At 36.7% G+C, this 22885-nt stretch overlaps 1 protein-coding gene across 1 annotated transcript in view; it reads right to left on the minus strand.

Annotated features, from left to right (window-relative positions):
- The window catches only part of LOC128660489 (uncharacterized), an 808651-nt gene that overhangs the window by 309697 nt on the left and 476069 nt on the right, over positions 1-22885 (minus strand). The window contains exon 8 of the mRNA XM_053714366.1: positions 3138-3268. Within this exon, the coding sequence (XP_053570341.1) occupies positions 3138-3268 (131 nt within the window). The remainder of the gene's footprint in view (positions 1-3137; positions 3269-22885) is intronic.

Genomic DNA, 22885 nt, shown 5'->3' on the forward strand with positions numbered 1-22885 from the left:
ATGGTATATATAAGAGTATATCGTCGATCTGAAAAGGGAGGTAAGAGATGAATCTCTACGACCGATAACAGAGAACCTATGAAATAGACCCCGTAGAAGGAGATCACTGCATTCAAATAGGCAATACTCTCCTCACATCCCTCTGACATTCACTGCACGCTGAGAGGAAAACCGGGCTCCAACTTGCTGCGGAGCGCATATCAACGTAGAATCTAGCACAAACTTACTTCACCACCTCCATCGGAGGCAAAGTTTGTAAAACTGAATTGTGGGTGTGGTGAGGGGTGTATTTATAGGCATTTTGAGGTTTGGGAAACTTTGCCCCTCCTGGTAGGAATGTATATCCCATACGTCACTAGCTCATGGACTCTTGCTAATTACATGAAAGAAATGAGGTTTATGCTGTAGATATTTCATTTCATGCTTGATATGCCTGATTTAAATGATCTGTGTTCCCATTAACAGCTATATTTACTATGTCAATACAACAATATATTGTTTGCATATATGTACATTTATTAGTCACCTGCGTTGTGACACCTGCTGTATTGCTTAATCCTCAATAAAAAGTTTAAAAAAAAAAAAAAAAAAAAACAAAAAAAAAAAAAAAAACACACAAATAAAAGACATCCCATTGGCTATAAATAAAATATAAGGCATCCCGGAGGTTAACGCCCAAAAAGACACAGGTCTACCCATAGGAACAGCCAAACGGAGCCCTAGCTTTCAAAAACTGGGAAAGATCTCAAACAAATGACAATAAGGAGATTACTTCATCCCCACGTGTCTAATGAGGTGCACCATTCGAATTAGCAGACTGAAAATCCCTGTATCTGGAAACAATAGGGTCATTCAATAACTGAAAAACATGTATGATCAATACGCAAAGGCGCGCAATCCTGTAACGAAAGGCACAACACTCAGGGACAGATAAAACCGCAGGGAACTGTAGAGGTCCTCCCAAGGCAGAAGGCCCGGGACAATAGGGCACAAGCACATTCTCAAAAAACGTCTGGACTCTGCAGACGAACCATCGCCAACATTATGTGGAAGCGAAAACAGTCTGCAACCTCCGGGGGGAACACGCCACCCTGCATGGAGGAATCAGAAACTGGGTTACCCACATGTGTAGAAGTATGAAATGGTAGGGAACTTGCCTCTCAGAGGACAGGACTCCCAGAGGCGGATGGCTCAGCAGTCCCTTGATTCCCCGGGCCTGAGGAACAAGGCGCTCTAAAATGGCATACGGAAAAAAACTGGTCGACATGTGTCAACAAGACCAATCCGGATTCATCACCGGACACAGAATCTGAAATCAAAATAGTCTCAGTATCAGAATCCTCTGTAACTGAATCTGAAATTAGCACAGTCTCAGCATCAGAATCCTCCATAACTGGATAGAGGAAATATCAATATGGACTAAAGTATAAAACAAAACGGCACCTGACACCCACAATGGCTGGGGCACTCACCACCTCCTATGACCAGACCCCTGCGGACTAGAATATCTCCTTCGCCACGCGGTCAGGAATGTGGAAATGTGGAACGGAACGGAACCACTCCCGAACACAAGGTGAACAGAGCAGTCCAAAAAAAGTGCTCCGAACCAAAAGGCTGCGTCACTTCCAAAGGCCTCAAAGTTCTAACCATGAGCCCATAAACATCACACATAAGCAGGTTGAATCACATAACAAACATGATTATAAACCCCCCTGTTCAATAACCCCCTCAGGAGATATTAACCCTCGATTCCAAGATACTAACAGAGACTTACTGAGACCCTTATGTTATATAGTTCCCGCAAAGGTGTGTAACCTCTCGGGAAAACATTCACATTACAGTACATTGACGATAAAGTAAAATGCAACAATCTTACCGGAATCAACGCTGTGGAAAAGGAACACAGCCTTTCAAGTGTGACGAATAGTAGCATCGCCTCCGCCATGGACTTGAGAAAAGAAAGCAGGAAGTGGAGCGAGGTTAGACAACGCTGATTGCTTGAGGAGCTGTTAATATGAGTCGGGATGATTTCGCAGAGAGACACTCCCTGCATCTCCGGACTCTAACTTTCATCCAAGCCTTCACTAAGAGACTGACGGGACTTAAAACTCCTGTCCCATGCCGAAGAGTACTACCCTCCATAAGATACAAAAAACAAAAATTAAAAATTATGACACGTCTCTGCCAACTTCCTGAGACGAAAGGCAAAGAATGATTGGGGATGAGGGGAGTGGGAGGAGTATTTAAGCCTTTGGCTGGGGTGTCTGCCTCCTCCTGGTGGCCAGGTTCTTATTACCCAAAAGTAATGAATGCAGCTTACACCACATATTGAGCCCAAGTCTCCTCATCCCCAGTGCCTGCCATTACTGCAGATATTAAACATGATCCCCGAAGCAATAGGAGAATGTCTCTTGTCCTATCAACTGATATTAAAGTACCATATTTTTCCTGCATATGTTCCCAGAAATATAAAGTCAGCACTTACCTTCAGAAATCTGCCAGGCAGCAAGGCAGCTCACCAGGTTTGAGAGGCATGCTCCCTCACATTGACCTGTGGATCAAAAACAAAGAATGAGTAATCGTACTCAGGCTTTTAATGTTAGGGCAGCATTAAATACATGGGAGGCGCAGTAAGGATTGTAACCCACAAGTTCCATTGCTTAAAAGCCACCACTGCTGTACTGAAGAGACTGACATGGGCTAAGTCCACCTCAGGAGAAGGCAGAACAAACTTGTACTGCTGAAAAATAACAAAATCTTGCTTGAAGAATCTTCTTCCGAACACCTAAACTTTACTACCTCCTTGCTCTTAACGTAGGCAAAGAGAATGACTGGGGTTGGACGGAAGGGAGGTGATATTTAGCAGCTTTGCTGTGGTGCTCTTTGCCGCCTCCTGCTGGGCAGGAGTGATATTCCCAATAATAATTAGATGATCCGTGGACTCACCGTGTCATTAGAAAGAAAAGTTTTGCATTAAAAATAATTAAAACAGTGCTCTTTTATATGCATGACATAATAATTTTAGTTTTTTTTTTGCTCTTTTAAATTCAGGCAACACAATATACTATGCATAAATGCATTACTGAACAGACATAAAAAGTACACAAACTATTAAAAAAATATAACCATTTTCTTACCAAATACATTCTTTTATGTTGAAATCCCATGATATGCAATATCATGGCTGGTGTTGAAGCAGCACATGGACAAAGAGTACACTCGTAATTGTACCGGTTCAATTGAAAATCTTCAGTGATATACTCCAGTCCTGTTAAAATAAAAAATAAAATTAGCAACCAACTAACATGTCATGCAAAGACCTCATTAGCTTTTGTAAATTGACTCAATATGTTATGCCCTTCTTGGTAAAATGCTTGCAGCAGGTCTGAATATATATTGATTTGATGAGCTAAAGAAGCCAACCAGTAAATTACATACTCAAACTGCATTACAAGTATATAGAAGGAAATGATCAACAAAAGCACACTAAAAAAACAGAGCTCACTGTAAACAAAAACATATAAAATGAAAATGTAAAAATTTTCACACTCAAACATAGAAAAGAAAGAAACAATTTGACAACAGGTAGGGACGAAGAGACTAGAAAAAACAGAAAAAGTGCGCTAAAAGCAACATTACATCAATCAGTAGGGTATAAATGATATATTTAATTAGAAAATATTAACTTACAATATATGTTAAAATAATGCAAGGTAAAGCACAACTCAACCACCGGTGCTATATAATACTATTATTCCTAAAAGAAGCTATATGCACATATATTAAAATAAACTCATAATTGAGCAATGAACATAAAAAACATATTCAGTATATAATACCGTTCTCTCTCTCTCTCTCTCTCTCTCTCTCTCTCTCTCTCTCTCTCTCTCTCTCTCTCTCTCTCTCTCTCTATATATATATATATATATATATATATATATATATATATATATATATATATAAACACACATCTAATGTGAATAAAAACAAGATAGCTGAAAAACTGTTTGCGAGTGGGAATAGTCTTCCTGTATAACGCCCCACAGCACTATGGGTATTGTAGTTCTTTGTCCAGAAATCCTGTGCTTGTGACCGGAAGTGAAGAAAAAGGGAGAGACCAGAACCACGAGTGCTCTGTGAAGAAGGGAGACTCTCAGACATTGGAATACTATACAGGCACCCGCATGAAGTTTGAAATCAGAAAGAACACTCTGTGATTGGCTTAACCCAACCCAGGTGATACCAGATACCAGAAGCCGGAAGTGAGTGAAAAAATACACACGAGGCACACGCCGCCACAGTGGTTTGTAAAAGGTACTGGGAGGTGGAAACTAGCCCTAAGGAGTACTTCATTTGCGGCGTAAGAAATACCTGTAGCCCTCTAAGGCTCATATGATACGTATACATTTGAAAACATATTGAGGCTTTATTCATCCTTTGAGAACTGATACAATTTGAGACTTTATTCCTCTTTTGAAAATTGATACTAAGTGGCACACATTGGCGTATACCTCAAGTCTTTATTCATCTTTTGAGAACTAATATAAGTGTCAGACAGTGCTGTACACCAGAGGATTTCGTATCTTTTTTGGATGAAGAGAGAGAGAGAGAGAGAGAGAGAGAGAGAAAAACAGTTTTTTCTAGTTTTATCTGGGAAATAAAAATAAAAAAAAATTAACCCTAATCCCTATGAGAATAAAAAAGCCCCCTCAAAATAAAAGCACCCCCTAAACTAAACTACCAATAGGCCTTTTGTAGGGCGTTGCCCTAAGTTAAACAGCTCTTTTAAGTTTAAAAAATGCTAAGTCCCCCCTAACAGTAAAACCCCCACCCACCAACACCCCCCCCCAAAAAAAAATAACACTAAAAAAACCTAAACTACCGATTGCCCCTAAAGGGGCATTTGTATGGGCATTGCTCTTAAAGGGGCATTCAGCTCTTTTACAAGCCCATTAAATCCCTAATCTTAAAAATAAAAATAAATTAAAATAAATCCTAAATATAACCCCCAAATAGGTACTCACCATTCCTGAAGTCCGGCAGAGAAGGTCTTCTTCCAGGCGGCTCCATAATCGTTTATCTTCATCCGGAGCGAATGCGGAGCGGAGGTGGCTTCCCCGATGCACGGATCCTCTGCAGCGGTTCTTGGAGGCGGTTCTTAGCGGCGGTCCAAAGGAGCATGGAGGTTCCTCTTCATGCGAACGTCCGCCGCACACTGAAGATTAAATGCAAGTTACCCCATATTTATTGGGGTACCTTGCATTCCTATTGGCTGAAATTTTGAAATCAGCCAAAAGGATGAAAGCTACTGAAAATCTTATTAGCTGATTTGAACAGCCAATAGGATTTCAGTAGCTCTAATCCTTTTGACTGATTTAAAAATTTCAGCCAATAGGAATGCAAGTTGCCACAAATTGAATGCGGTACCTTGCATTCAATTTTCAGTGTATGCCGGAGATCAGATGAAGAGGAGCTTCCACGCCGCTGATAATTGCCGCCACTGAAGACCGTCGCTCCGGATCCGCGCATCGGGGAAGACCGCTCCGCGCCCCCTTCACTTCGGATGAAGATAGAAGATGATGGAGCCGCCTGGAAGAAGACCTTCACCGCCGGACTTCAGGAACGGTGAGTACCTATTTGGGGCGTAATGTTAGGATTATTTTTTTTTTTTTTTTTAAGAAAAGGGATTTAATGGGATGTAAAAGAGCTGATTGCCCTTTTAAGGGCAGTGAGAGAGTTGAATGCCCTTTTAAGGACAATGCCCATACAAGTGCCCCTTTAGGGACAATGGGTAGCTTAGGTTTTTTTAGTGTTAGGTTTTTTATTTTGGGGGGTTTGGTTGGGTGGGGTTTTTACTGTTAGGGGGTAATTGGTAAAAAAAAAATTAAGTAAAAGAGCTGTTTAACTTTGGGCAATGCCCAACAAAATGCCCTTTTATTGTCTAATATATATATATATATATATATATATATATATATATATATATATATATATATATATATATATATATATGTGTGTGTGTGTGTGTGTGTGTGTGAGAAGATTGCTAAGCAAACTTGGGACTTATAAAGCATATGAGTTCAATCAATATTGAACTCATATGCTTTATACGCATATGCTTTATAAGTCCCAAGTTTGCTTAGCAATCTTATACGAAATAATCCTCTGATGAAGAAGGTAACCTATTAGTGAGAAACCTTTGAAACACAGAAGGAGACATTTTGAAGAGACTATATTTTATAACACTATTTCAAAACCGCTTTTTTACTCTTGCTGACTGCTTGTATGGTTTTTGCTATCTCTGGCATACATATGTTTTTGCAAACTACTACTGGTGTGACCAACAAAAACTACATGCAATACTGATACCTCATATTGGATTGAGGTTTGCTAATGTGAGCATTTTATACATAATAATGAAAAGCTTTTAAATATTTTTCAAGCAGTGTTGCACTATTGGTTTGTGTTTGTGTCCCCCTTTCCCTATGTCTACTAGACTCTGGGCTGCTGGGAGGAGAGCATAAACCTTACCTGGGAAGAAGGGGAATACTTCTACCATATTGGAAGAGGAAGGAAGCGGTTTCTAAGATTGCTGTGGGACGCATATTCCTTCAAGGGACGCATTTACTTTTACTTACCTCATAGGATTGAGGTTATTTTTTAGTAAGTAGGCATTTCGTTAGTGTGTGGACTTTTTAAGAACAAGATCTCACGCCATACAGATTCGAGAATAATCTATTTATACTTTTGATATTATCTGAATACTTACTTTTAAGGACTGCCATTTTATTATAAGGACTGACTATCCTAATACTATTATTATCAATATTATCTTCTCTATCTTGTGTTTGTGGAGATAGGGATAAATAGATTTACATTATTTTGGATTCATGCTTAATCCTTCATTACCTGTTTAGGTTCAAATATCATATTACATATAAATAACAGTTTACTCCTGAGTACTGTTGTATATAAATTGACACAGGTTGATGCTACTTTTTATTCTACTTATCTATCTATGCAATCAGATTCCTCATTGATTGAATTTTAGATCATCTTATACACAATTGTATAAGTATGTGTTAGTCTTTTATACCACTGGTATCACTTCCTCTGTCTATTACATTGATATATCTTTGTACATTCTTTTATGTGAACAGTGCACCTTGACACCAATCTTCTCCCACATCTCTTTTTTACTATTTGGAAATAGGACTGTGTTAGGTGGGGACCTTACATTTATCCATATTTCAGGTAAATAGGCTGCCGGTTCTTTTTCTAGTGTCACTTTTACAGGTCCTGGGGTGGCGCCGATTTTTATTAGTCCACTTTTAAATGACATATACAGGGAGTGCAGAATTATTAGGCAAATTAGTATTTTGACCACATCATCCTCTTTATGCATGTTGTCTTACTCCAAGCTGTATAGGCTCAAAAGCCTACTACCAATTAAGCATATTAGGTGATGTGCATCTCTGTAATGAGAAGGGGTGTGGTCTAATGACATCAACACCCTATATCAGGTGTGCATAATTATTAGGCAACTTCCTTTCCTTTGGCAAAATGGGTCAAAAGAAGGACTTGACAGGCTCAGAAAAGTCAAAAATAGTGAGATATCTTGCAGAGGGATGCAGCACTCTTAAAATTGCAAAGCTTCTGAAGCGTGATCATCGAACAATCAAGCGTTTTATTCAAAATAGTCAACAGGGTCGCAAGAAGCGTGTGGAAAAACCAAGGCGCAAAATAACTGCCCATGAACTGAGAAAAGTCAAGCGTGCAGCTGCCAAGATGCCACTTGCCACCAGTTTGGCCATATTTCAGAGCTGCAACATCACTGGAGTGCCCAAAAGCACAAGGTGTGCAATACTCAGAGACATGGCCAAGGTAAGAAAGGCTGAAAGACGACCACCACTGAACAAGACACACAAGCTGAAACGTCAAGACTGGGCCAAGAAATATCTCAAGACTGATTTTTCTAAGGTTTTATGGACTGATGAAATGAGAGTGAGTCTTGATGGGCCAGATGGATGGGCCTGTGGCTGGATTGGTAAAGGGCAGAGAGCTCCAGTCCGACTCAGACGCCAGCAAGGTGAAGGTGGAGTACTGGTTTGGGCTGGTATCATCAAAGATGAGCTTGTGGGGCCTTTTCGGGATGAGGATGGAGTCAAGCTCAACTCCCAGTCCTACTGCCAGTTTCTGGAAGACACCTTCTTCAAGCAGTGGTACAGGAAGAAGTCTGCATCCTTCAAGAAAAACATGATTTTCATGCAGGACAATGCTCCATCACACGCGTCCAAGTACTCCACAGCGTGGCTGGCAAGAAAGGGTATAAAAGAAGAAAATCTAATGACATGGCCTCCTTGTTCACCTGATCTGAACCCCATTGAGAACCTGTGGTCCATCATCAAATGTGAGATTTACAAGGAGGGAAAACAGTACACCTCTCTGAACAGTGTCTGGGAGGCTGTGGTTGCTGCTGCACGCAATGTTGATGGTGAACAGATCAAAACACTGACAGAATCCATGGATGGCAGGCTTTTGAGTGTCCTTGCAAAGAAAGGTGGCTATATTGGTCACTGATTTGTTTTTGTTTTGTTTTTGAATGTCAGAAATGTATATTTGTGAATGTTGAGATGTTATATCGGTTTCACTGGTAAAAATAAATAATTGAAATGGGTATATATTTGTTTTTTGTTAAGTTGCCTAATAATTATGCACAGTAATAGTCACCTGCACACACAGATATCACCCTAAAATAGCTATAACTAAAAACAAACTAAAAACTACTTCCAAAACTATTCAGCTTTGATATTAATGAGTTTTTTGGGTTCATTGAGAACATGGTTGTTGTTCAATAATAAAATTAATCCTCAAAAATACAACTTGCCTAATAATTCTGCACTCCCTGTGTATATATATATATATATATATATATATATATAAATAAAACACGAAAGGGACTGCACTCTCAGACTGGGCTGGGTACACATTCAATGACCCTGCAACATGCTCAGCCCTGGGTGCTATAGCACTCTCAGGAAGCTATGCTGTTTCCAGAGTCACAGGCAGTTAACCCCAGACAAGCCTGGGTGCACAGCCCATAGGAAAAATTACAAAATAAATTAATACAACACACAGAGAAAGTCCAGCACTCGCTTACAAGCTCTCAGCTAAGATTAAAAGCAAAACTGGAAGAAATAGTTATTGAATCTGGCCAAATGGGACAAGCCCAGGTACCAAGTCAAGGTCTCTTCCAAAACCTGGGTCCCTAATACAGCCACACAAATGCAAGCTCTCAATCAAACAAACTGGGAACAAGACCGGTTCAAAGACTTATGTAATCACCCTAGACATATACAAAACACGGAAGGGGACTGTACTCTCAGACTGGACTGGGTACACATCCCATGACCCTGCAACATGCTCAGCCCTGGGTGCTATAGCACTCTCAGGAAGCTGTGCTGTCTCCAGAGTCACAGGCAGTTAACCCCAGACAAGCCTGAGTGTATGGACCATAGGGAAAATTACAAAATAAATTAATACAACACACAGAGAAAGTCCAGCACTCGCTTACAAGCTCTCAGCTAAGATTAAAAGTAAAACTGGAAGAGTTAGTTACCGCATCTGGCCAAATGGGACAAGCCCAGGTACCATGTCAAGGTCTCTATATATAGTTTGTCATTTTATATTACCATCGTGTTTAATGTCCCTTTAATGAAATTTATCAAAAAAATGTAAACATTACAGCCATGAATATACTGTCCCATGCTGCATAATTAAAAACTAATCCTTATTTAATTGGACAGTCAAGTCCAAAATAAACTTTCACGATTCAAATATGGCATGTAATTTTACAACAACTTTCCAATTTACTTTTATCACTAATTTTGATTTGTTCTCTTGGTATTCTTAGTTTAACGCTAAACCTAGGTAGGCTCATATGCTAATTTCTTAGACCTTGAAGGCCGCCTCTAATCTGAATGCATTTTGACAGTTTTTCACTACTAGAGGGTGTTAGTTCATGTGTGTCATAGATAACATTGAACTCATGCAAGTCAGTCAAAAGAACTGAAATAAGGGGGCCGTTTGCAGAGGCATAGCTGCAAGGTAATTACAGAGGTATAACGTGTATTATTATAACTGTTGGTTATGCAAAACTGGGCAATGGGTAATAAAGGGATTTTACGTTGTTGCACTTCCACAGGAATAAATTTGGTTCTGAAAATAACTGAATGTCATGAAAAGGCCGCTTTCTTGCGCATACAGATGCTAAAAAAGCATTCAAATGGCCATGCCTACTTTGGACTATAATGTATCTTTAGTTTAAAGTGCACAATACCAAATAGGAGCTCTGCATTTTTGCGGTGGCTGCATTGCAATATTATTCCCGTCATATATTGTACTGTTTAAAAAAAAAAAAAAAAATTTGTGTAAGTTAACTCAATTGCAAATTACAGATGTAATAAAAGCCAGCTTCTTTTACAGGATGCAACAATATTTGTGTACTACGATGTATACCAATACTGGCACGCAGTATAAAGGTGCAGAGCTTTAGCAACTGGTTTGTGTAATGGCTTAAAAGAAGTCAAAGGTTTAAACAAGAGCTGCAGGTACTGGATAAATAACAATAGCATGGTGAGTAGTAACCATGCTACTCCAGTTTAATGCCCCTTTAAATCCACACGTAACCAACTCAGACACAGTGGCTGTAATAATTACGTAAATCTATTGGCTATTGTTTTTACTTTCATTGTTTATGAATCATACGAATTATATGTAAAGGTAGTTATAATTATTTTTTCTTTATTTTGTTTAGCGAGGATGGTCATGTAGAGATGAATTGATATGTATATACATTAAAAAAGAAAGTCCACGCACTTAAAAAAATAAAAACGTAAATCCACTTTATTGAAAAATGATTAAAATTTGTACAGCATGAAGCAGGTTTAAAACACAATATAACAAAGGCCGTAATCATAGAACATAACCCTCATGTGATGGGTGTGTTTATAAAGCTAAAAAAACCTTCTCTTTCTGAGCTGAAACAATACTAAACACTGATGGTTATTAGTTCATAAGTAGATAACTAGGTAACTAGGGGTCGAGTTTCAAATCCTATGTCAAAGGAGAGACCTATTATACTAGGGGGTGTATAGGTCTCACTACGCAAGTTTGTCCATACGAGGATTAGGGAACATCTTGGATACATAACAAACAATGTCCATCATATGATGGTTGATACTTTCAAGTGGAATGATATGGAGGCTATACGGTTACCAAGAAGAGGGGGGAATAAATTAACCTATTGGAGCGTCAAGGAGTGTAGTGGATACACAGGCTCAATAAGTTGGTACTGCATGGTTTCAATTCACAGTTAATATACATTATTGGGTGTAAAGATGTAACTAATATTTATTGTAAATCCTTTTGTAAATATTATTGCATACTTGGTAGACATTTTACAATATAATGGAAACAATTCATGGTGAAACTAAACTATAAAGGGCTCGATTTATCAAACATATTCTCCTTAATTTGCGCCTTAATTCACGCCGTCGTAATATATCTCCTATTTATCATTAAGAAATACTCCTAAAAATGTGCAAATACGACTGCAAAATTCTCGCCCTTCAATGTCCCTCGCCTAGGCGCACATTTGCGCTAAATAAAGCTTTAAAACGCCCTTTTCAGGGTGTATATTCAAGAATACGACCTATTTCTCTCCAAAATCGATATTTATCATTATTTTGCGCCATTGGAGAGCCTAAAGTTCTCCTCCTAATACGACTACAAATGTTCTCCATGAAGAGATAGGAGAACATCTAATTTACTCCATATTTTCAGCGCAAGAAGATGGATTATTTCCTGATTTTGTCTGCAATTTCTTTAGCAAGGGGCCATGAAAATCGAAGAAATGAACAGATTTTGCCAATACGTAGACGGCAAAGAGTTCCACGAGTTTTTCTACCTCGTTGTGGACTACAGGCATCATCTGATTATCAGATAAAAAAAAGATTTCGCCTAAACAGGGAGAGCATACAAAATCTATATGTTCTAATACAGAATGATCTAGAGCCACAGACTAGAAGAACAAGGGCAATACCTGGAATGCTCAAGTTATTGGCAGTTTTGCATTTCCTAGCCACGGGCTCTTTTCAGGCTGTGTCCAGTGCAGTGGTTGGCATGAGTCAGCCTTCTTTTTGTAGACATTTGAGGACTGTCTTAAAAGCGATTTTGAAGCATCTAAATAAATTTATATATGTGCCAAGGAATGTACATGAATGGCACCAAGTAAAATCTGGTTTTTATCAAGTTGCCGGCATTCCAAATGTCCTAGGTGCAATTGATTGCACACATATTGCAATTAGACCACCAGCTTTAAGGGAGGAGCAATATCGAAATCGGAAACACTTCCACTCTCTCAATGTTCAAGCAGTATGTGACTCTAACCTTCGGTTTTGGGCAGTAAGATCAGGTTTTCCAGGGTCATGCCACGATTATCACATATTAAAGCAGTCTGCTTTATTTGCAGCATTTGAACGTGGAGAGATGCCACACGGTTGGCTATTAGGTGAATATTAAAATGTTTTATGTTTATTTATAAAATGTCATATTTTAACCTCATAAACCTGTTGTTACATGTCGCTAATTTGTAATTTTCTTATATTTTTGAAGGTGACAGCGGGTACCCCTGTAGGCCTTGGCTCTTGACACCTGTACCAATACCTCATACACGATCAGAAATAAAGTTCAACGAATCTCACAGGTCGACAAGGAGTGCTATTGAGCGTACATTCGGGGTACTCAAAATGAGATTTCGGGTGTTGGACCGTTCTGGTGGTGATCTACAATATTCCCCAGAGAAATGTAATGACATAATTCTGGTGTCATGCATAATGCACAATATTGCTATTTCCCAACTAAATATAGATGAGGTGTGTCTGGAGGATGTTCCAGAAGATGTTTATGTTCCTCAGGAAATTGTCACAAGACATACCACAAGAGCTGGAGTTCAAAATCGTCTTGAAATTATTGAACGATTTTTTAGATGTAAGTCTCCTTAATAAATTTGTATTAACATGTTAATATTGTTTGTTCTATATAATTAATTACATCTTTTCTCTTTTTTCAGGAAATTTTCAGATTGGATTCAAATACCATGGTTTAATTTAATAATTAAAATTGATAGAATTGTATATATATATATATATATATATATATATATATATATTTATATTTATTTTTATATAAGAGAAATTACATAGTTTGATACCAAAGTTGAGTTGTGTTATTTATTATATATATATATATATATATATATATATATATATATATATATATATATATATATAGAGAGAGAGAAATACATAATTTTTTTTATTAAAAATAGAATTTATATAGTTTATAACCAAAGTTGTGTTGTGTTATTTATACATATCTTTTTCTCTTTTTGAATAAAAAATGAATATTTTGAAAAAAAAAAAAGTTTCGTTATTTACTTTGAATAAATTTTTTTTATTTATTAATATAAAAAACTTTATTAAACAACAAAAATTAACATCAAAACAGTGAACTCTAATAAACATTAACAAAGGCTATAAGTGCGTTAAATATTTTAGAACCCATAACTTAAAGGTATATATGGAGAATACAATTATAAATCAGGATGTCGTCTATTCAAGAACTCTAACTTTTTCTGATAATACTCCTTTTGCACTGTTAATTGTTCTTGAAGTATATTATTTCTTTGTTTTTCCAATTCTATCATTTGTTTAAAAAATTCATTTTGTTCGTTTCTGAAAGACAATGCCATATCTGTTAATCTTTCAACCTCATTTGGTCTCTCCGGTTCATCTATCGGGCATTGTTCTGCATCCTCAATCTCTTCTTCACATTCTGATTCCTCTACATGTTGTGTCGATGTTTGTCCCTCTATTTGTGTCTCATCATCATCATCCTCCTGACAAACTGTGTCAGTTACAAGTGGTTGTAATGTGATTTCTATTTCATCTATGAATGTAAAAAATAATTATTTTAAAAAATTATTAACATTACTTAAAAAAAAAAAAAAGGGCAATAATTACCATCAAATAATGTAATTGACGAATCCTGCATAGTTTGTAGTAATCCCATGACACCTGTAACAAAATTAAATTGAGATTAATATATATGTTTTTAAATTAAATATCTTCACATAAACAGAATTTTCATGGCGAAAAGTAAGAAACGTAGTAATACATATTAATTACATTTCATTGTCCATTCTTTTCATTAATACAAATGATATTATCATTTTTGTAATATACTTTTACTTACTGGTAGTTTCTTCCCTGCATGGTATACCACATGAAGATGTTGTGGGTTGTTCACTAGTCAACTCAGACTCGGATGGTAGGTCCACCTGGGCATTTTCTAATTCATTTTCTAATGCCTGTTCATGTTCTTCTATAGTACATATAAACAAATTAAAATTTAATTAAAATTAAAGATTGAGAAACTGAATATACAAAATACATGTTAAAGAAATAGTATAGTGTAAATTATTATTTCATTATTCTGATAGAGCATTGAATTTCCAAAAATTTTTATAATTCAATACTAATAAAATTTTTATATTTTCTTCTTTTTGGATTATATCTCATTTCCGAAACAAAAAATCTAAGTTTAGAAGCGTGGCCATTTTTGGGTGTGACACCTGTTTAGCGCTTGCTGATTGGTTTCTTTTTAAATGTAGCCAGCCAATTAACAAGCTGTATCCAGGTACTCATCCAAAAATGGTCCTGCTTCCAAGCTTACAAGCAAACTTTGTTCAATACATATTAAAAAAATAAAAAATATTCATATAAAAAAATTATTAACAGGGTATGCTCTGTCTGAATCTTGAAATATAAGTTAAGAATATATTATACTATTCGTTTAATAGCAATCAATTAGATATTTACCTCGAAAATCCATGGTATCTGATGGTACATCAAGTCCCACCACGACAGCATCCCCCATCCTGGCATACAGCATCTGTTCGTAGTCAAGCAGTTCAGCCCTATATGCGGGGCCTCCACCAGTTCCTTTTGATAACTGCTTTTCCTTACATACTTTTCTTTTAATATTCTTACGAATATCATTCACCCGCTTCCGACAGGCCCTGACGTCTTTCGGAAAACTACCCTCTGCTGACACAGCACGACTAATTTGTTCCCAAATAGCCTTTTTTCTTTGAGGGTTGACAGATTTTGCTTGATATCCGATAATAACATCGTAATGTTCGATGACAACTTCAACTAGAATACAGTTCTGTCGATGACTAAACATCACACTTCGGCCACTTTTCGTCTTTCCAGCTAGTCCAGTAGCCATCGCAAATTTAGATCAAAAAATGTCGCTAATAAGAATAGTGTCTTCGTTCGAAGTCAGAATAAAGTAATGAACAATTATCACTAACAACTTTTGTTCCAGAACGTTACAGAAATGGGGCGTTATATGAATAGATTACTGAATAATTTAAATAAATTTAGTAACTGTAATTTGATTGCACAATTAGAATTTACTTTATTCCTATTGGTCAAATGTGTATTTTTTTCAAATTGATGTGTCTTTATTTTTATATACATTATTTTTTAAAATTCGAAACTATTTGTATGTATCAATTGGGGTAACAACGAACATAGCCCTAAAAATAAATTTAACCTAGGAAAACAAATGTATCGACTGTAGAAATATCGTCACAGTTATTGCGCATTGTAACAATTGCCAGTTATCTTCTATCGACTGTAGAAATATAGTGCACGTTATTGCGCACTTTGTAACAACTTACATGTAATCTATATTGATACAAAAAGATGTAACTATTTTTTTTTTTTTTAATATTGATAAATAATGAAGTTTCGACTTGATTACTTATTTCTATTAAAAATAAATCATTTTTAAAATGGGTATATTTTAATGCGCACTAACAATAACAATTAGTTCCGTTATTGGGTGGAGTTTTATGGTTAGAGAGATACATACATACATTTGAAGATGAATCGTTCCAAGAAGTTTTCCATTGGTGAATTACTGATTATCACCTATACAATGGAAAAGTATTTTCCGAAAAAAAGGAAGGGGATATTCACATTGGAACAGGATAAAAGAAATCCAATTTTATCAGAGATGGTGCGACGGGTCAGACGTCTGTCTGGCCATAATAGGACTAGAAAACAGTGCCTGAAGCGTAATAATGATCTAATCCGGAGACAATCTAAATTAAGGACCCTAATAAGAAGCTATGTTATGAAATGTAAGTATTTATGTAATAGTTATGTATCAATTTTTTAAATCTATTGTACTTTTTCATTAGTTGTTACTTTGTTTACATAATCTTGAACTTTGTGCACAAATATAATTGCAAATTTTGGATACATTTTATATTTATTGCGGTTTGTGAAACAGTATTAACAATGTAATTGTTTCAGTCTGATGTTGTACTGTGCAATCGATTACCAATATAAATACTATTGTATTTCAATTTTTAACAGTCAAAAATAGAAAAAGGCCCCGTTATCTGCGCCCAATAAAATGGAATCCATCCAGTCCAGAAGCTGATTGTGATCCACTACCGACTGTTTTTATGGAGTCTGAGGCTATAATGACAACAGGTATGAATATAGTTACTAAAATGTATAATATTAAGATAACTCATCATTGATATTAACATTTATATGTTCAAATTTTTTACAAAAAGGCAAAAAAAAAAAGAGGCGACAACGTCGCAGAAGGCCAATGCCCATCATTGATGATGAATCTGACAATGAAGGTAGATTTCATTAACATATATCTTACAAATAAATAAAATTATTCTATTTAATGACTATAATCATATTAATTATAGACATGATTGAAGAAGATACAGACCAAAATGCCATTGAAGATATAATTGTTGAAGAGGAAAATAATAATATGAATCAAGATTCACCAAATAGCGAGCAACAACAAGACAATAATATATGTAGGTTCATATGTCTATTCAGTCACTCCTTTTATGTCATTATTTGTACTAAAATAGAAATTTTGTTTTAGTGAATAAATATTGAAAAGAGATATGGATTTCAATCAGCATTGTTCTATTACATAAGTATTCCTGTTATAATTATGTATGTCTTTCAGCTATTCAAGATGAAGGACAGAACCTTGAACAGGAAGAAGAAATGCAATCTAATTCATCCAATGTAACGGAATTTTATGATTGGAGTGAGTTCTTTTGTATCATAACAATCTTTTGTGTGGAACAAAAGATGCATGTGCGTGTACACAGTATTATCAAGATGACATGCTTTTAAATAACAACAGAGGTGTAGATAAAACCTTCTAACAAGAGATTAGTCTTTTGTCTGTGTTTCTTGTTAGCATTAGTTAAAACACTATTGATCTTGTAATACTTTACTGAAACGTATTCGTCATGACATAACTATTTTTCTATTTCTCATTGGTATAGTGGCTGAAGAGCAAGAAATAACTATAAACAAAAAAGAAATTTTGGATACCCTGCTGGAAGTTGAAAATAATTTGATGAGGACATACATAAAAGTGCAAAACTTAAGAGAAAAATATCAATCCTTTTAATTAGGAACAATAAAGAAAAAAATAATTTCTTTTCAGTTTTAAATAAAAAAAAATATTATGATATGAAAATAACTTTTATTTTGGGTTACAATAAATACATATATTTTACAATTTAAAGGTGTGTGTGTGTTTATTTAATCTAAAAAAAACAATATTAATGCTGAGGGGGGAGGTGGATATAAATATAAGAGTTGGGTTCGATCAAAGGGTTTGGTTATATCTTTGAAATACAGAAACTCATGTTTAGATAAGTAGTTCAAAAGTTAATAAAAAGATATAATTTGTAATACAATTTTGATTGAGATCTTGATGTGCTTTCTTAAATAATATAAACATTGATACAACAAATCATAAAGTAGATATCAAAAAATTGTGTTATTTCAACATTAAATTTTAATCTTACCATTTAACTTAAGATTTATATGTGAGAGAATGTGATAATATGATCACAATTATTATATTCAAATTTTTAAAACATTGTTAGCGATTATCGTAAATATAAATAAATGTTGTGTTTATTGAAAAGCACACATCGAATTTGTAACATTGATAACTGAACAATACAAATTAAAAAGTAATCAATGAGAATTCACATTTATTTCTCATATGCGCTTTAATTTAAGACATTTTTAATAATAAATATGGCGCAAATATATGAATAACGGCGAGATTTATCAATATCACGCCACATCTCGCCTTTGGAAAGTAACGTAGAAATACGACCCCTTTTATGATAAATAATGGCGCACATGTGCGCCTATCGGATGGCGATATGCAGAGTACTTGACGGAGAACTGAATGGCGATCTTGAACAAAGTTTGATAAATCGAGCCCAAAGTCTTATCTCCTTGCTCAATGTATATATTGATATATAGTTTATTGTTTCAGGTTGAGATAAATTGCTACATTAATAGTGACATACATTTTATATAGTTAAGTTGTCATTCATTATTGTTGCCTTCTATTGATTATGGAGGCTATGAACTAGTTACTATCATTGTTCAGTTAAGTATTGTATCAGCTTAGAAAGAGTTAATGTTTTTAGCTTTATAAACACACCCCAAACACGAGGGTTATGATCTACAATTACGGCCTCTGTAACCAAAACACATTAGATCGTGTTATAAACCTATGGCTTCATGCTGTGCATTTATTTTTAATCTTTTTTCAATAAAGTGGATTTATGTTCTTACTTTTTGTAAAGGCATGAACTTTATTTTTTTCTATTTCTATTGGAGAATGGGGACTCTGTGTCCTTAAGTGCACTTTCATTGGACACCATGTCTAGCGACTGGTGATGAGGTAGCTTAAGCAGCAGTCAGTTTGAACAACGCCTACGTTCGCCATCCCGGTAAGCGTCTCAGTGATCCGAAGAAGCAGTATAGATCCACAGCAAAGTTAAGGGGAACAGTGAATCCATATACTACACACAATCCTACCTTGGGGCTGGGAGTGGAGTAATCTACATTGCCCTATTATTTCAAGATGGAGGATCAGGTGTATTAGCGATAATTAACAATACCCCGTATTTGAGTGGATAGTTACTGTGGCTTTGGTTTGGACTCCTACTTCTGTGTTTTGAGGAGTACAGGGTTGGGAGTGGATTTATTCCACAGTGTCCCTCCAAGAATCTTCACACTAGCGGTGAGTCCATTGAGCCTTTTGAGTTTATGAACCGTTAAGAATAGACATGTTGCTACCAATGATCCCTATAATGTGCGCGGCAGCGCACCTTCCCTCTCTGTGTAGCGCAGGCAGTGCATCAGGTCACGCAAAACACAGGAGGAATGTGGAAAGTGAATTTTTTAAAATTTAAATTACTGATGGCCTCCAGGAAAACGGCATGACAGAACACTGTTTAAATAAAAAGTCCCTCCGGTGTAGCACAGCTTGATCTGTTTCCTGTGCTACACTGAGGGGGAAGGACCTAAGCTGACTGACAGCTGTGTTCATAAATCATACAGCGCTTTCAGAGACCGGGAGAATTCAAACATGGAGGGCAGAAGGCAATAAGCACTTCCAATGAAATGAAGGCTGTCAGAGGAAGAAGTGCAGCCCTCCCCCTCTGTACAGCAGACACACACTAGAAGCAGCCGAGTAGGTGAGGGCTGGAGATCTTCCTCACATGCAAGATTCACAGTTTGTGACAGCTGAAAGTTAGAGGTTAAAGGGACACTGTAGTCAGATTTGTATTGGGTATGTCACACGAGTATACATGTAAATAAATATTTTTGTATTGGGGATGCTGTATAAAATATGCACCATTTAAACAATATATAATTTTGAAATAATTAATTTTTCCAAACCCACTTAGTTGTCTGCCTTTACGGATTCCCAATCCGGGCTGACAACTGCAGTTGGAAGATGGCGACTCCGAAACGCACTGCGCATGCGCAAGTTAGCACAACGTCATAGACTTCGCTGCGCATTCAACGTCCTGTCAGCTATCATGTTGGCTTAAGTGCCGCAATATGCACATGCGAGAGGAAGGAAATGGTATTGCGCATGCGTTGAATGCTGATAATATAAGTAAATTGTATGCAAAATCAAGAGATATAATTGGCGAGTTTGTTAGCCCTTAGACGACCCACATTTGTGGGCTGGATGACGTGATGTCATGGCCATAAAATAAAATATACTTTTACGGAAAAAGGGAGCTTAGTTACAAACAATAAGAAGGTACTTTACATTAATATCATATTTTATATGCAAAATCTATGTTCCGTTTTAGTCATGAAAAAAGTGCACAATGCTCATACAACTTATTCTAGCAACAGTAGAAGCTTTTTTTTCTTCTTTTTCCAATACAGGATTCTTTGAACCAAAAAAAAAACTAAAACAAAACATGCAGATCACTATTTAACCCCTTGGCTACCATAGAGGATTGCAGTGTATTCCTTTACAATGCACTGTAGTCCTTTTTGGCAGACATGGGGTTACATTATGCTCACAAGCTGGTCCAGGCATATGAGGAAACTATGCAGGAGACTGAGGCTTCTCTGTGTCACAAGCTGACAGCTTTGATATACAGTTTGAGCAAAAATATCTGTAGTATGTGTATGATATTGCTGCTTTTACATGAGGGTCTATTTAATCAGTATTGCTTAGCTGTGTGTGTGTGTGTGTGTGTGTGTGTGTGTGTGTGTGTATGTATATATATATATATATATATATATATATATATATATATATATATATATATATATATATATATATATATATATATATATATAACAACAATTAAAAAGTGAGTTTAAAATCCTCCACTAAAGATAAAATATAGAGAAAATAGAGAAAATTTAGAGAAAATAACTGAGTATATATTTACACAATAAGTTATTTTCTCTATATTTTATATATATACTATATAATATGTGTGTGTGTATATATGTAAAAATATATATGTAATCTTTCAACCAACTGTGAAAGATGGGACAGCGCTCATAAACATAATAGAATATGCACAGAAAGAAATGTATCTGTAGATTTATTTTAAAAAACAGAATTTATGCTTACCTGATAAATTTCTTTCTCCAACGGTGTGTCCGGTCCACGGCGTCATCCTTACTTGTGGGAATATTCTCTTCCCCAACAGGAAATGGCAAAGAGCACAGCAAAAGCTGCCCATATAGCCCCTCCTCTGGCTCCGCCCCCCAGTCATTCGACCGACGGTTAGGAGAAAAAAAGGAGAAACTATAGGGTGCCGTGGTGACTGTAGTGTATAGAGAAAGAAATTTTTCAAACCTGATTAAAAAACCAGGGCGGGCCGTGGACCGGACACACCGTTGGAGAAAGAAATTTATCAGGTAAGCATAAATTCTGTTTTCTCCAACATTGGTGTGTCCGGTCCACGGCGTCATCCTTACTTGTGGGAACCAATACCAAAGCTTAAGGACACGGATGAAGGGAGGGAGCAAATCAGGTTACCTAAACGGAAGGCACCACGGCTTGCAAAACCTTTCTCCCAAAAATAGCCTCAGAAGAAGCATAAGTATCAAATTTGTAAAATTTGGCAAAAGTGTGCAGAGAAGACCAAGTCGCTGCCTTACAGATCTGATCAACAGAAGCCTCGTTCTTGAAGGCCCATGTGGAAGCCACAGCCCTAGTAGAGTGAGCTGTGATTCGTTCAGGAGGCTGCCGTCCGGCAGTCTCATAAACCAATCGGATGATGCTTTTCAGCCAGAAGGAAAGAGAGGTAGCAGTAGCTTTTTGTCCTCTCCTCTTACCAGAGTAAACGACAAACAAAGATGAAGCTTGTCTGAAATCCTTTGTTGCGTCTAAATAGAACTTTAAAGCACGGACCACATCTAAATTGTGTAACAAACGTTCCTTCTTTGAAACTGGATTCGGACACAGAGAAGGAACAACTATTTCCTGGTTAATATTCTTGTTGGAAACTACTTTTGGAAGAAAACCAGGTTTGGTACGCAAAACGACTTTATCTGAATGGAACACCAGATAGGGTGGATCACACTGCAAAGCAGATAATTCAGAAACTCTTCTAGCAGAAGAAATAGCAACCAAAAACAGAACTTTCCAAGATAGTAACTTGATATCTATGGAATGTAAAGGTTCAAACGGAACCCCTTGAAGAACTGAAAGAACTAAATTTAGACTCCAAGGAAGAGTCATGGGTCTGTAAATAGGCTTGATTCTGACCAAAGCCTGTACAAAAGCTTGTACATCTGGCACGGCTGCCAGGCGTTTGTGTAACAGAACAGATAAAGCAGAAATCTGTCCTTTTAGAGAACTCGCTGACAACCCTTTATCCAAACCCTCTTGGAGAAAGGAAATAATGTTAGGAATTTTAATTTTACTCCAGGGGAATCCCTTGGATTCACACCAACAGATATATTTTTTCCATATTTTATGGTAAATCTTTCTAGTCACAGGTTTTCTGGCTTGGACCAGAGTATCTATCACTGAATTTGAAAACCCACGCTTGGATAAAATCAAGCGTTCAATTTCCAAGCAGTCAGCTGCAGAGAAACTAGATTTGGATGTTCGAATGGACCTTGTACTAGAAGATCCTGTCTCAAAGGTAGCTTCCATGGTGGAGCCGATGACATATTCACCAGGTCTGCATACCAAGTCCTGCGTGGCCACGCAGGAGCTATCAGAATCACAGAGGCCTTCTCCTGGCCTAGATTTGGAGTTTGGCGGTAGCCGTGAAAACCAGCGTTAGAGGCTCCTAACGCTGGTTTTAGGCTACCGCCGGTATTTGGAGTCAGTCAAAAAAGGGTCTAACGCTCACTTTTCAGCCGCGACTTTTCCATACCGCAGATCC

Source organism: Bombina bombina, chromosome 5 (assembly GCF_027579735.1).
Source record: "Bombina bombina isolate aBomBom1 chromosome 5, aBomBom1.pri, whole genome shotgun sequence".
NCBI classification, from domain to species: domain Eukaryota; kingdom Metazoa; phylum Chordata; class Amphibia; order Anura; family Bombinatoridae; genus Bombina; species Bombina bombina.